This window comes from Falco punctatus (assembly GCF_963210335.1).
Source record: "Falco punctatus genome assembly, chromosome: 10".
NCBI classification, from domain to species: Eukaryota; Metazoa; Chordata; class Aves; order Falconiformes; family Falconidae; genus Falco; species Falco punctatus.
Window position 1 is genome coordinate 33,252,513 of NC_137590.1, and position 15,923 is coordinate 33,268,435.

General features: G+C 44.9%; 1 protein-coding gene across 3 annotated transcripts in view; it reads right to left on the reverse strand.

Moving 5' to 3' along the window:
- TPH1 (tryptophan hydroxylase 1) overlaps positions 1 to 13,944 on the reverse strand; it is a 28,629-nt gene extending 14,685 nt beyond the window's left edge. The window contains exons 1-2 of one of the 3 annotated variants that reach the window (XM_080405554.1): positions 8,681 to 13,714; positions 7,695 to 7,889 (exon numbers count right to left, since the gene is read on the reverse strand). In XM_080405554.1, coding sequence (XP_080261680.1) covers positions 7,695 to 7,775 — 81 coding nt within the window. In that variant the 5' untranslated portion in view covers positions 7,776 to 7,889; positions 8,681 to 13,714. The other 2 variants (XM_080405556.1, XM_080405555.1) reach the window with 2 other exon arrangements.
- Between the last annotated feature and the right edge of the window lie 1,979 nt (positions 13,945 to 15,923).

The following is a 15,923-nucleotide window of genomic DNA, read 5'->3' on the forward strand; positions in this document are numbered from 1 at the left end:
CGGCTGCACCAAGGGCGCAGCGCCGGTGCCCGCAGCCCCCCGCGCCGGCCCTGCCCGACCCCGGGGCACCCCGGGACACCCCCCGCGGGGCTGCACCGCAGGGGCTCCCGTGCCGCCGTCACTTCACCCGCTCGCCTTCCACTTCGAATCGCTTCTTTATCCCGCCGCCGTGCGCAGGCAGCGCGGTCCCCTCAGCCCGGCGCCACCGCTCCGCAAGCCCCCGGGGCCACGCACCCCCCATCCCGCCGAGCCCCTCACCTGGCCGGGCGCCTCCGGCGGGGCCCCCCGCCGCGCCGCGGGCTGCATGGCCGTGCCGCCGGTGCGTGGCCGGGCCCGCCGCCTTATGAAGGGGCCGGAGCCGCCCCCGGCCGTGGGGGGGAGGGGCGGGGAGGAGCGGGGCCGAAGCGGCGGCCGGGCGGCTGGGGAGCGCCCCGCAGTCACGGGGTGGGGGGGTGAAGGACCCGGGTTGCCCCGGAGGGGGTGGCGTAAGCCACGGGGAGCGGGCGCTGCCCCGGGCCGCCGCGCAGGGAAACGGGGCTCGCAATCCCCGCGCTGCCGAAATGCACGGCCGCACGGTAAACCCTGCGCGTGCAGCAAGAATCGCTACGTTTCAGCTGTCGGGACACTGTGTATCTTCATCGCTTATACACAGCGTCATTCACCTTCTGCGCAGAGCCAGACACACGTTCCATTTTAGAAGCTGTCATGCTTTTTAGACCCCAATACGCCCAGTCCTCAGCATGCCGTCTCAGGGCACGCTCGACAGCAGCGTTAAGGGGAGGTGTGGCACACAGCAGGAGAGGCAAAGCGTTCCCCAGGAACCTATTCCCTGGGAGGCTTTAGGGGTCTGCGAGAGGAATCAGGGAATGCGAGGAGAGATTGATCATTTTGTGGTGGGGACGGGGCTGTCCGAAAACACACATTCTGGGTTTTCATTTTGTTCCTAACAAACTGACCTTTCAAAGAAATGCTCAAAACCAGCGACCAGTTTTACCCTAATGTATTCAAAGTGTCTTAAAATTTCTCCAGTGTTTTTCTCTTCAGTGCCTAAAATACTGAAACTTTGATTCCAGCTGGATCTCTCAGACACTGGTGTAACGCAAATGGTAAATTACACTGATGAAGCCAATACGCCGGCTAACGTGCAGCTGAGGCAGACACCATCATGCTTGCACTGGCATCGCCCATGATAGCAGTGTCTTCCATCTTCCTAGAAGACACTGAACTTCAAACAATCCTGTTTCTCAGAGACCTGAGGGTGACTGGCTCTGCCCGTCACACACAGCACGGGATTGCGAGACCATCGCTATCAAGTGTCAAGAAAAGCCTGTTTGTTCCAGTTTGCTAATGACATATATTTCGTGAGCAGATGCTTCAATTTTTCCCTCTGTGAAGAAAACACAGTATCTGTTCACCATATGTCTTAGGCTCTACAACAGACATTTCACTTCCTTCTTGCAGAATAGATCTCCCCATCAGAGCTGACTCAAAAAGCAAACAATTCATAGGATCTTTACCCAGAATCTTAAGCATGAGAGCCTGATGTTAATAAAGAATCTGTAAACACAGGCACAGTAAGATATTTATGACAGAATATGACTAAGCTATCAGTATTCCCCAGCTCAAATGCAGCAATAATAAGAACTAACATGTCGTTCTGCATATAATTATGTTTTTTAATTACTCCCTAGGTAGCCCTCCAGAAGCTCACCCATTGCAGGTAAGCGTCTTTTATTTGGAAATCTGGGCTCAGGCTGGGTTTCCAGTACTCCCTGATAGCAACCAGGGTGAAATTCCCGTGCTTTCTTTTCTGTTAAAGTGTTGTGCTCATCCTGGGTAAAATTTGAAAGAAAACTCAAGATACAACTCCCACTCACACTTCCTCAGGTGTCAGAAAACTGCTGAGTTCAGGTTACTTTAGTTGTGAATGAAGGATTTGGGGGGTTTTAACTTTTTTTTTTTTTTTTTTTTTTACTTTTAGTCAGACCTATCTTGCCCTCTCCTTCAAAGGCTATAAGCTTTCACAAGATACAGTCAGAAAAGGAGTTTCTTCTTGGTGTCTACATATGGATTATTTTAGTGTTAAAGGACATGGACATCCTCCCCTACAGCCCAGACCTGTAAAGATGATCAAAGAAGAGTTAGTCACTCAAACGCTTCTGAAAACCTGCTTTGGAGCCTCTCTCCCCAGGAGACAACAGAAGCAGTGGTTTGGTAAGCACCCATGGGTACCTCAAGGCACGAAGCACAGGAAAGGGCACAGGACGGTCCAAGGGGACACAAGACGGTGAAGCTGAGCTCGGTAGAAGCACACGAGCTTCATGGCACACAGGAGCCATGGAAGGGGTACAAACTGAGCTGCCAGCTATGCCAGAGGCACTTCCCGCCTCCGAGGCCCTAGTCTGACAAACAGGAGTGCTCCTGCCTCCCATCCTACTACCCCTGTCACTTCCAATTTGAGCAGGAGCTTTCCGGGACACTGTCATCCCCCTCCTCATACCTGACACTTCAGAGCCTGTAGCCAGCTTGGCCTATAGCTGCTAATACAACGCAAGCAGTACGGTAACAGCCAAGGAAATTTAACCTAATATGAAATTAATTAGTTACATAAAGAGCTAAGCGGAGCGGCCCAGAATTTTGGGGAGCAGATTAAAGCCAATTCACTGGTTTAGTAAGAAGTGCTTGTTCACCACAGCCAATGCCCTGTAGTCTGAAAAAGCAGAACCACAAAGCATGAACTGACTGGATTACAGCCTGTTTTCACTGGGTGCTCACTGGAGCCTGCTCTGCTCCCCTTCACACAGGGTTTCCAGCTCCTGTGAATCTGCAGATGGTTTTACAGGAGAACTGTTTAAAAAGTTTCATCCAAAAGCTGAATCTTGACAGTTTTTGGGTTGCAAGGTTTAAGAAAACCATCACTCTGTCACGAGCACAACTGCTGCTTTGGGTTCTCACAGATGGTGGGACACTTCTATCTTCTCCCAAAAGCTGGCTGCATATCTTACCATTTCAGAACAGTGGTTTGGGGCCCTCACCACAGAAAATCGCAATATGACACAGCAAAACTACGAGCAGTCAGCTATGGGTTGCAATGCAAATGGGCCAGCACCGTTCACAGGTGCTGCTCTGTTCCTTCTGGGAAAGAACGCAAAGGCTGACCCAGAAAATGTCTGAATTGTCACAGAGCTGGTCTGCCAGAGCACTCAGGCAGAGGCCAAAAGTTTCCAGTGGGACATCAGGAGTCCACACAGACTTTGAGGTGAGAAGGAGCTGTGAAGAACAACCTGGGGCATCAACACCATAGGGAAACAGGCCTCTCCTTATCTCATGAGAGATGAGGCAATACAGTGACTTTTTTATTATTATTTAAAGCCCATGGGAGATTTCTCACGTACAGCCTGTCATACAGACAAAGCCCTCCAGACAGATTATCAGCACCTGAGGATTGAGTACAGGTCTGACCCTGCTCAAAAGTGGGTCAAGCTGCCCGTGCGTTTTGCAAAACATCGCTTTGCCACGTGCAGCTGCCACAAAACCTGTTGCACTGGCACAGAGCAATTGTGATAGCACTCACCATGAAGGCTGCAAGAGCTGACTTTCAGTTACATTACTCCCTCCTAATTCCTCGTTAAATGAATCCTCTACTCAGCAGCCTCCAGATGCAATTAAGAGGGTAGTGTCAGACTGAGAAGTCCCGTGTTTTCTGGGCCCTTTGCTGGAGTAGCTCCAGGAACATAAAGTGTCTCCAGAGGAGGCCACAGCTCTATTCCTGCCTCCCAGCTGCTAACTCAGAGGTGACTCTTCTCTAGTTTTTTTGGGGGTTCTGTTTTATTCTTCAAAGCAGGAACTTGACAGCAGAGTGTGCAACCAGACACTTGTGGGCACATATTTGTAGATAAAGCTCTGGAATTTTTTAGGCTGAAAAGGATTAAAACCAGTCAAACTTCTAGATCTACCCCTCCCTAGAGAGCCACACAGTAAAGGGACTCACTTTTTGCTGTCTGTGAAACAGAACAACATAAACCTTCCACCCTATATCTCCTCTTCCTCGCAACTCTGGGAAATTTTGCTCTCCACAGGTCATAGGGGTAAAGTATGTAGGGACTCAACTAACTTGGCACATCTTTCCAGACACAGCACGAGTCTTATATCCACCAACACTTTGAGGAAGCTGCTTTGCCAAAAACAAACAAACAAACAAACAAACAAAAACCCAAACCAACCCCCAAAAAAACAGAAAAAAGAAAAATCAGTGTAGTACAGGGGCTCCCACGTGCTCCTGCACTGCATGAGAGACAGAGTCTGAGAGTGATTTTGTTCAACTGGTGACAACTGATGAGGCAAGAACATGGAAAGGCAGGTTAGGAATGACCCGCAGGGCCATAATCTTCTGCTGAAAGATAAGATTAACTATCTGAACACAGCAAGACCGAAGGAGAGAATCTGTCAGCCCTGAAGTCTTCTCAAGCCCATCAAGGTCATCAGTGTGAATTACCCCTTCTCCCCATGTGAGAGGAGAAAGTGCTCTAATCTCCAATGAGGTGATTTCACAACATCGCTTCTGGGTTGTAAACCTCCTCGCAGTCCCTTGGACTTCATCTGGCCCAGCCATCTGCCTTTCCGACCAGGAGCAACTGCCTGAGGCAACGCGGCCACTTAAAGCTTTTGTCAGAAAAAGGTATGAGGCGTTAAATCCCTAAACAAAACAGCTTTAATACGACTTAATACTAAATCTGCTCTAATGGTAATTACCTTCTCCAGAATAGACTACTGCAAATTCTAATCACAGCCCTCTGCCTTTCTGTTAATTAATTGCTGCAGACAAGTTACGCCTTTAAGAATTGCGTGGCACTTAGGCAAGCACTATGGAAGCTGCAGACAAGAGTGAAGATGAACATCATACAGCCCTCTGAACAGCTTGTTTTCCAGTACACGTTTTACAGATCTTCCCTGTATTCTGCTTCCATCATATGGGTGCCTTCATATACTGTTGCCTGAAAAGCTGCTAGTCTGAAACTCTCATTTTCATCTCCTGATTTTTAAGATTTATACAGCATTGATTGTAACACCACCAAAGCAGCAGCATTTGCTTCCATTCCCTTTTTAATCTTCATTCTCTCAACCCTTGACTACTCTCAAAGGAGAATCCTGTCATTGCGGTTTAGGTCATTTACTTAAATGCTGGGAGTTAAACAGCTCCAAATCCAAAAGCTTTTCAAATTTTCTGAAAATGTACAGATCTGAAATCCATGACTTTCAACAAAGGAGTTCTTCCGTTTGCTCCCTTCTCCTGTGAACTACCATTCTTCCAGCAAACACTTCCCAGGGCTATTCACCCCACCTTTCACCAACGTGAGGCCACAGCAGTGTCATACTCTGTACCCAGAGCAACTGCAGAGAAACACCTAGAAGTCTCGGTGCAATACCTCAGCTACTAGGAAGAAGACCACATCCCCACGAGGGTGGTTTCACAATCAGTTAACTCCCCACATTTCTGAATAGTTGCTGAATTACGAAGTGTTTGATTCACAAGCAGTTAATAACCAACAGAAGGGGAATTTAAATTACGCTATTTTTGAAAACATTTACAAATATCTTTTTCCAATGAGAAGTGCAAGAACCAATCAGGCAAATTACCCACTCCATGATTCAGCCAGCTGAAGTATCAATAGCCTTCAAGCATGCTTATTTTGAAAAGCCAGAGATGCTGTGTAAATCTACTGTAGCACATCCAGCCAACAACCATTCACTGCTCATATATTTGCTTTGGATTGTTTAAAGAAATAATATTAGCCCTTTCACCTGAGGCAGGTAATATTTTTGTTTTCATAAAAGCTAGATAAAATCATGAGTGACATGCTGCTCAGAGCAAACAAGGTGTACTTCTTCCTAGCAACACTTTTGCAAGCTTTTTACGAAAGGTTAGTGAAGATGCTGCAGAGGCAAGGGAGAAATCATCCTCTGATGTGTTTTCACAACACAACAAATTTATTATCAGCTGCATTTCAAGCAAAACTGCTGTCTGACTGGGAACCAAAGTCCTGAAAGAGCTCTTTGCTCCAGCTACTCTGGAATTAGTGGGTACAGAAGTGTCAACTGCAACTTTTTTTTTTCTTACGTGCCCAGCGTTGGCCAAGTCACCTCAAGTTAAAGCTGCAGGAAGCCACAGAGCTCTGGTCCTGCACCAATCAGCAAAATTTCCTTGTGTTACTGCAGTAATCGGGACTTAGTCCAGCAACAAGTATCAGCCAGGGTGGGGAAAGCCAAGCAGAAAGCCTGACAAACTACACACTGCCTGGAAACACAGTGCAGCTTAGAGAGGACAAGGAAATACTGCACTTCCATTAGCACAGCCTGAGTCTCACAAACACCGTTCTGCTCGGGCTTGTGCACCACTCCCGCCCTCCTGGCAGGATGGTCGAACGCTTACCCAGATTGTAAAGCAGAAGGTCACACATCCACCTCCCTCCTGCTGCAGGATCCTGCAGCCCTGCTCACGGCTGTGTGTACAAAGATGACGGCGGGGTGGGTGGGCAGCGGGGGCTGCGGCCCAGCAAGGGGAGGCAGGGCTGCCCAGGGGTGGCACCCGGGCACAGCCAGCACATCTCTGGACAAGTCCCCAGTGGTAGGCAGATCTGAGGTCAAGCTGGGAAGTCAAGTCATCAAGCCGGGCTGAGTGAGGGACATGAGCAGGCACAGCGTACCCGCCACGTAGCTCAGGCAGGGGTGAAGGGCAGGCTGACAGCTGACGTTTTGACAGCAGCCTGAGCTGAGGTTACACAGCTGCACAGCACCGCTCCGGGCCATCGGCCCCACAGCCTGGGCAAGGGGAGAGAGGCTGAGAAGCTGCTTGGTGCTGAGGGCTCTGGCACCAAAGCTGCCCTTGCTGTCAGCTGCAGGGAGCTCAGAGTACAGGGCGCAAAATGCTTAACTTGAACATGAAAGGCAAAGCATTCAAAAAGAGAACAGTGTCTGAGAGCCACAGGCAACCTCAGCCACCAGCACTGAAAACAGCTGCTCTTGGCATTCAGAGTAACATGGGATCCCAAAACCAGGGATTACTTCTGACCAGACCCCGATACTTCTCCATCCCTTAAGCAGAAAGTGTGTAGAAGTGGACTCCATTAACTGAGGAACCACTCTGTTAGTACTATTTCTACTGCATTATCATTTCTATTTAAAAACCTCAAGAATTATCCAGTTCTTTCACATCATAGGCAAACACAAAGCAAAATAGTCAAATGCATAAATAAGCTTGCCAATAAAAGTGACTCTTTGTTAACTTCAGCCTGTTGCCCTAATTAGTCTAACAGCAGCATATTTTGTATTCAAAGTGAGGTGGAACAAGCTAAACAAAGGAGAAAGCTTTGTACTTGCTAATGATATGAGTAAGTGCAGCTCAGAAAGTGATTCAGCCGACTTTGATCCACTCAGAAAAGAGAACAAGAGCTTTCCAGGCAGAGCCTTACCACAAGCGTGCGCCAGGAACCAGCCTCTACCATATTCACATACATCTAGGGAGTGTATGACACTAGATTTGTTGAACATAAGAAGCCAAAAGACTACATTCAATGTATTTCACACATGGGAAAACAGCAAGGCCAAGGGAAATCAAGAGCTGACTCTAGAAGTCCAACCAACCACAGAAGACACTGGGTCTGCCTGTTACAGCAGGGGTTTTCTACCTGTTTTACCTCCACAATGGAGATGATCAGTCTTTCCGAAACGGAGGATGTGGCCAGTTTTTCGTTCCTAGTCAATCTGTTACATCCCATAGTGTTTCAAAGTGAAATGAGCTTGGAGGACCGTTCTCGGCTTGAAGACTTCAGACACACTGACACACCGCCCCATCTGTTGAAATCCTGGTGCTCACACGGCAAAACAGGCTGCTGAGGGTGTTACAGATTTGTTATTAGTTAGAATTAATTAACCACATTTGATTTTATAGAAACACATTTGATTTTATAGAATTTATAGTTATTCTAATAGGAATATAGAGTTATAAGAAATATTTTAATGAAATTTGTATTTGTACAGCAACAGCTGCTATGAAATCCTCTGTACAGCCCAGTACCAAGGCCGAAGGAATTGGTCAAAATCACCTAGTAGGAATGTTTAGAACTTAGATAACAGACTTAAGATTCAAGATGATTGTTTATATGTAACCTAGGAGAATGTACTAAAATGTCAAAATGTAGAATTAATGGGAACTGGGGAGAGTCAAGTGAAGCAACTTGTAGTCACCTGCCAAGAAACAGTTACCTTAAGTAAAAGGTAATTCTGGCAGGGGGAGATTGCGACCACCGACTCATGTACCACCTACCCAAATAATACCCCAGACCAATTTCCAGACCTTTCTAACCTTTACTGTGCAGAATTGGATATGGGAGGAGAGCACGTTAATGATTTTTGGGAAATACTATGTTTATGCATGAATATTTAATGAATATGTATGAACGAGTTCTATATAAGGTATATGACTTTGAAACTTGGTGTGCGTTGACAGTGAGAGGACTCACTCACGCACCCGGCCATTAATAAAGAAGTGTCTGCTTATCTGCATCACATTGGTGTTGATAAGTTCTTTATTCTGAGATTTCGGTAACGAGGGAAGCTTCTGGTCCAGGAGCTAACACTGACCACTGGTCAGCATGAACAAAGTAAATTAAACCATAGTTACTTTCCGCTGTAAGGATGAAAACCAGCAAGCAATGTCAATCCATCAATTCACAGTAGGGACTTTAAACACGCCAGCAATTGCAGAACATTCAGCCTCAGAGCTGTAAAAGACATCATCATTTCCAAGACTGGCAAAAGCTGTTCATCTCGCTGTGTTCTCATGACAGACATGTTTTCCCCCCTCTGAGTTTCTTTTATCTTATTAGATTTTAGCTCCCATTATAGTTAGGACAATTTTGCAATGGAGCAAAATTAATTAGTTTGCATCAAAGAAAGGCTCCTTGAAATGTAACGCTAATGAGTTTCATCTGCCTGATTAGAGGGCTTTGCTTTTAGTAACGCTTGGTACCAAATTTTGTTTCAGAGAAATACAACATTATAAGAATATTCAAGGCTAAAAGCATTAGCTAAACAGTAACCAGGATAATGGATAAAAGATTAAGGTGGCAAACTGTGAGCAGATGTGCAACTGAATATTGACAAAAGGATGCGAGCCGAGACCAGAACAGGTTAAGGAAGATGTAAGGAAGACACATTTGTGCAAGCATTGCTTGGTACAGTTCACACCAGTGTACGTAGTGAACTAACCTTCCATCTACTCACGGTGCTTTTAGGAATTAAATGGAAAAGTACTAGGGATGGGAAAAGACAGTAGTAATTTTTAGAAAGAAAAGATGAAAAAAAGTTCATTCTGGATTAGTCAAACTAACTTTTAATATCTGGCAAACTACCTCGGCAAAATATTTGCTTATTTTAAAACCTGTTTTTAGGCAAGAACAGATTGTGTTTAATCAACTTTGTTTTCAATTGATGGGAGAATTGCTCCAGAGGACAAAGGGGATTAAATAGATTCGGTATTTCCTGCTTTTATTAAGCTTTTTCACCCCACCCACTTTTTCTTACCTTGTTAGTACAAGCAATCAAGAATTCTAGAATGAATTTCCTGATAGGCAGGTGCAGACTCACCTGAAAAAGCACTTGGTAGAAGTAGTTATCAGGGATTTGCTGGTAAATAGGGCATAGCCCTCCATAACCAACATCTGCATAGACACATGCTGTATCATTGGCAAATGACAAAACATGACATAAATGCATGTAGTAGAATAAAAGGGAATTGCCCTTCCTGTGATTACATCTCCCTCTATAAACCTCTCCAGCACATTCTCAAGACTAGCAAAGAAGATGCAGTGTTAGGAGAGGGCAGGCGTAAACTGCAGTCAAGGGAAGCTCCACTGGAGATGAGGAAGAGGCCACGTTTGGACAACGATGGGCTTTTAACACAACATGCTCCACCTGTGCCCTGACAAAGAAACTGCTTTCAGTTTGTGACCGTGCTCTCGAAAACGCGCAGGCAGACGGTTGAGCAGTACAACTGAACAGGCAGTCCCTTCTGGCTGGCAGAAAACACTTAATCCAGCTCTGCTGCTGAATCACACTGCAAGGCAGCAAAGGGGTTACGCAGCTTAAGGCGGTTCAATACAGAAAGCCTTTGGATAAGCTGAGAACTGAATTCAAACCTCTTTTATCTCTTCCCTCTGTTTTGATAAGGTTTCAACTCGAACATTACCACTTCTTGTCAAAATTATCTTGACCTGCAACAGGCGACACTGAAACCTCAACGTTTTTATCCTTTTGCCAACCTAACGCAGGGATTTAAATTAAAAAAAACCCAAACCAAACATTTAAAACCCCTCTTCCTCTGATGCTATGCACATACTGCACCTGTGCATAATCTCTCTCCTGCTAGCCTTCTGCAACAGGTCAACAACAACAGACTGCACCTGTTATTTATAAGCTTTTTGTTATCTCTCGGAAGAAACAAAAGGGCCCAGAGGATGTGTGGGAAGGAAAAAGCTTTGTTTAATTTAATTAAGTTTACTTCTTTCAAGCCTGAGTAAACTCGGGGATCAGCAGAACAACTAGTTAATTAAATCATGACAGCAGTTGCTTTACCCTGTGAGGGCACCCACATCATGCTGTGCTGCATTCAGCAAGTGCTTCCAGAAAAACACGCTCAGCCTTTACACCATGGACCAAAACTAAGCCTACCACACAGAGGGTACTGCAGGACTAAGAGCTCTTCTAATGCAGAAGATGGCAGCTGCGGAGCAGAGCTGTGATTATTTTCAACACTTCCATCTCGAGGGTTGGCTCCAGATCCATTCATGAAAGTTAGTGACAACACTGCAATGAACAATTGAATCTAATCCCCAAGTTCATCACTGAGAGCACTGGTCAAGAGGGAAGCGAGCTGGGTGGGCTCCAAGATGCGCTCACACAGATGCTGATGCTGCCTCAATGCAGTGCTGGACACTGTCCTTACCCACCTACTCCAGCATCCAGAAAGGCTGGAGGAGCAGAAAGGCTACAAGAAGTTTGCGTCTTGGGGCTACACGCAGCCGCTTTTGCTGGGTTTGTCCCGCAAACACATGCCCAGTGCAGGAATCAGCCTGGGCAACCCCAACCTTGCTCCAGAATAACTCCACGCCGGTATCTTCTGCATCTATCTCCCACCTCCTTTTAGGAGTTGTCAGAACCTCTCCAAGAGGAGGAAAAGGAAAAGGACAAATCTTCTCTTTGTTTGGGCTTAGGACTTTGCCACATGAACAGTTCACACTGCACAGTGCCAACACATTTGGGTCCCTTGAAGACTTTTCATGGATCCGTGTTATTTGCCAGCTCACAGGCAATTTCCCATGTTTCTTTCTATCCCTCTTAAAAGTCTTCCTTCTAAAAAGCTCACAGTGCCAGAGCCCTTCCTTGCTCTTCCGTGTCTTCACCATTCATTTTTCCCTTTCTCACTACTCCAGCCTTTTCTACCCTGTTTCTCCTTTTTCCATTCAGCCATTCTAATGGCCTCATCCCAAGCAACAAAATGGAGTTATTTCTACAATTTTGTTTATTCCCATCTAAGCTGAAGTGTTTCTCTTTCCTTCCTACTCTCTTAATTCATGAAATCAATATCTTTACCTATCGAGCTGCCACAAACTCAAAATGTCTTCCCATGGTTCCTGTGTGCAGTTTTCCTACCCGACTAATGAGGAAGCTCTCTGATATTGAATAAAGAGAGTTTGTTCGCTACAGAGAATTTCTAATGGAAAAGAAAACCTTATGACATCACTGGCCAATTACAATTTGCTGCACTAAAATGCAACACTGTAGCGATATTGCAGGGCAGGATAGAAGTGCACACGTATTTTCCTTTGTGTTTCAATATCCTTCTATTGACAGAAGATAGGATGACTGGTCTACAACTGGAGACCAGGAAATGATTTTTGTGATTTCATTAGAGTAATTGACAAAAGCGTTTCCTTTCTACATAAGGTTAACAGATGGCTTGTTAAAGTTACAACTTCTTTAAACAGAGCTGTCACCAAAAACAATGTGCATGACAACAAAAATAATATTGATACAAGCTCACCGCAAAATTAAAATGGGCTTTGCATAACTAAAACACAGAATAAATAACTGTCACCATTGCAACACAGAATATCAGGGTCCATTTGCTTTTCTAAGGTTTCCTTGGGAACTGGATAAAGTGACATAAATTGGGGAAGTGTCAACAACATGGCACTTCAGTTATTAGAGGTGCAAACATGCAGTCAGTCATCATGCCTACTCCACACATATGAAGAAACTACTACGGATGTACGACTGTTACACCAAGGCTTGGATTTTAATCTCACTACTAACAGAATACATTAATCACACAATTTTTTCATTTTAGGGAAATGAAAAATTTCATATAAAAATTCATATATATATAGTTTTCATATAAAAATGTTCAAGTCAAATTCAAGGTTGTAGATTCTTACTCATACTGATCGCTATTACAGACTGAGCAGGATTTTGTTCTCCTTGAGTAAAAATATGCAGGCATCAAGCAGGCCCCTTCCCCTCATTACCTAACCAGTTCTCTGAACCAGGAGCACACTGCGGTCAGCTGTGCTCATCTCAGGCCACTGTGCAACACAAGCACCAGCCCTTCAGGATTCTGCCATCACTTCTCACCTCCGGCATGTCCAAGCCCCGTGCAAGGCAAGGGCGTGCAACACCTGAAACTGCCTCACCCCCATCGTGAAACAGCTCCCTGGTGCCTCAGCCAGCCTGCTAAAATGGGGTGGTGAATAATAACTAAAAAAAATTTTAAATATCAAGCAATATTGGTTTGCCCACCCGCTGCGCTTTTTAAGACCCTACCTTCACCTTAAGAGCAAGAAAAACTACAAAGGAGATTCAGCTTTGAAAATAGAAAACATCATCAACATTACACCTTTTTGATATGTGACCACACATAAGCTATTCCACCTGGACAGACCTAGAATGCCAACACTGTTAACTGATACTTAATGCTTTTCTCCTTCAATATCACACTTACTCACTATCTATCCCTTTTGTCACAATTCTTCCAGGTTTTTTCCTGTTTTCTTTCTTTCTCCAGTATCCCTTCTTCACCTCTTTCTTTCTCCAGTAGTACTGCCTTACTTCACAGCATCCTACCGCTGTCACTTTGTCAAGCATTCTTCTTTACCCTAGTCTTTGTTAAAATTCAGCACTCAGACTTCTCTGAGAAGTCATTAAGACATACAGCTAACCCCCGAAAACATGAACTGGAAGAACGAAAGCAAACAGAACCCCCCCAGTGGATTTTCCCTTGGTTTGTTAATTTTCTTCACAGTTAACAACTCAGAAGCAAACCCCTTCTCTTACCAATCTTAGATGTCAGCTCCTTGCATTATGAAACCATTTTTTTTTTTTTTTGGAGAAGAGGCAAACAGGCAAATAGAAGGAGGAATAGGAGAAATACTTCCCATTGCTAAACCTCCATCAGTAGCTGTTGGAAATAACCTGGTTTATTTTACCAGCCTCATGATGTCAGATTCACTTAGCACACGCCTTGTCGGCTCCAACTGAGGGGCACGCCAACTGCATGACTGACGCACATGGCCATGAGTAAATGGGGAGCAAATGCACAGCTGCTCACTGCTTTTATTTGCCTTCACATGATTTTTGAGAAATTGTATATATTACAGCAGACGTACTTGCCTCAGGTGTAGCAGGTTCTTCCTTTCTCATTGAGTTTGTCACAGCACATGAATTTCATCATTTTCTAGAACAACCAAAAAAACAAAAGTAAACTGCAAGCATTAAAAAGGAAGAAGAACGAACAACATTTAATTTTGAGGGGAAAATAAAGGATATGCTAAGGAACTGCTGTGACCAAGAGGCTCTGCTCTAGAAACAAAAGCAAATTCTTGAGTGGAAAAGGTAACAGAGATGCTGCTGCTTTTGTAACGCTCAGTAACAGCCAAAATAAGGCTGTTGGAAAGAGGACAGATTTTCACAACAAACAAGCACAACCATAGTAATGTTTCCGTACCTTTTCATACCGGTGTAACAAACTACGAAGATAGTTGACTTACAAATACAGGGGTTTTTTAAATCCTTTTTTTTTGCAGTCAGCTTAGTTACAGGAAAAGGTAGTTATACAGTTGTTACAGGTCAACTCTTAACATATAATCTTACAGAAAAAGGAATCACCATGGCAGTTGGAAGAAAATACGAACTAAAAAAATCAGTGACAGAAAATTAAGAAAGCAGAGTGACCTGAATATGGGGAAGCATAGAGAAGAACTCCCCAGCACATTAGGTTTATACCAGAAAGGACAGGTTTGTGACATGAACGCTGGGCAAGCATCAGGCTATCAACAGCAGCAACCACCTCCTCACATGAAGGGAGCAGATGAAGCGCTCTAATATCATTGGGGTTTTCCCCACATATCCAGTGTCTTTGGTTTTATGGCCTTTGCCCCTGCAGGAAAAAGTTACTATTGGGATTAAAGATGCCAAACGTACATAAAATGCGAGTCAAAAGAAAGTTAGAATCCTGTCTTTGAATGAAATTAGATGGCTCTATTAAGCCTAATTTAAAATAAGGCCTTCCAGTACGATTTCTGCCCCTTATTTTCTAGGTGTTCTCATGCCACAGTTCACATCCAGCCCTGGCTGAGCAGGACCCAGTTCCGGTTACTTTAGTTCAATGCTTCAGACACCCACATTTTATTCAGAGCTCTGCACAAAGCAGTGACAAGTACTTCTGATTTTTCCCCAAAGGAGGATGTTACGTAGGTAATCAGATCTTTGGTCTGGAAGAAAGCTACTTGTAGATAGACGTCCATTCTGCATCAACTGGCCCCGAGAGATCTGGCTTGCCAGCTGGTGTCAGAAAATGGCTAGGGGAGGGAACAAAAAAAAAAAAAAAAAAAACACACCACCAAAGAACCCCAAACCCAAACACGCCCCCAACCCTGCCCCTCAAAAAACCCCAACACTACCAAAAACCGAGGCACATGATGCTCATGAAGCACAGGCTAAGGGAGATCCCTGCTGGCAAGGTGCTGAAATACAGGCGCACCATGTTCAACCGCACCTTTCTCCGGTGACACGAACGCCAGAACGCCAAACCCACCGCAGGGTTACCTCGCATTCCATTTGACACCAGCCTCTGGCTCCCAAAGCCAACGCAGCGCAGCCTGCACAAAGGCAGCGGTTCGGCAGGGTAAAGGGGGAATTCAGTCTCCATTTCACCAGGCTTATCAAGGATAAAAACACCCAGCACACGTAACTAGCATTCTGCTGAAGCAAGGCTGACTGACCCATTTCTACAGCTTCTTGCAGGATGAGACCCAGCTCTTTTCTCACTTACTGCCACTGGCCATTTTTTCTAGCACGACAGGCATTGGATATCATCCCACTTAGGCAACAATTATAGCAGGGAAATTATATATCTCATCTACTCACTGTAATTAGTGATACCACATTTAACAATTAAGCAGCAATACTGGGTATTTGTGTATTGGAAAGAACAAGGAACAAAATAAAACAACAGATCCTGTCTCAGGTTTTTTGTATGTTACATTAAACAACTACTACAAAATTTCAATGACTCCAACAAATTTCAAGAGACACAAACCAGAAATAATTCTAACTATGGTGGGCTATCACGGAGATACTTAGAATACATCTGGGGACAAATTAAGCTCAGAAAAATGTTAACAACTACATGAAAGACAGATTAACTTCCAGACCATAAAAATGACTAAGCAAAGAAAGCCAAAGAGAGTTCAAATGAATATCCAGTGATCAACAACGTATTTTACAGGACATTGAGACGTTACAAAGAGGTTCAATTTTCCTCTGACAAATGACATATTTCAGAGTAACAGAGATTTCCAGTGGCTCAG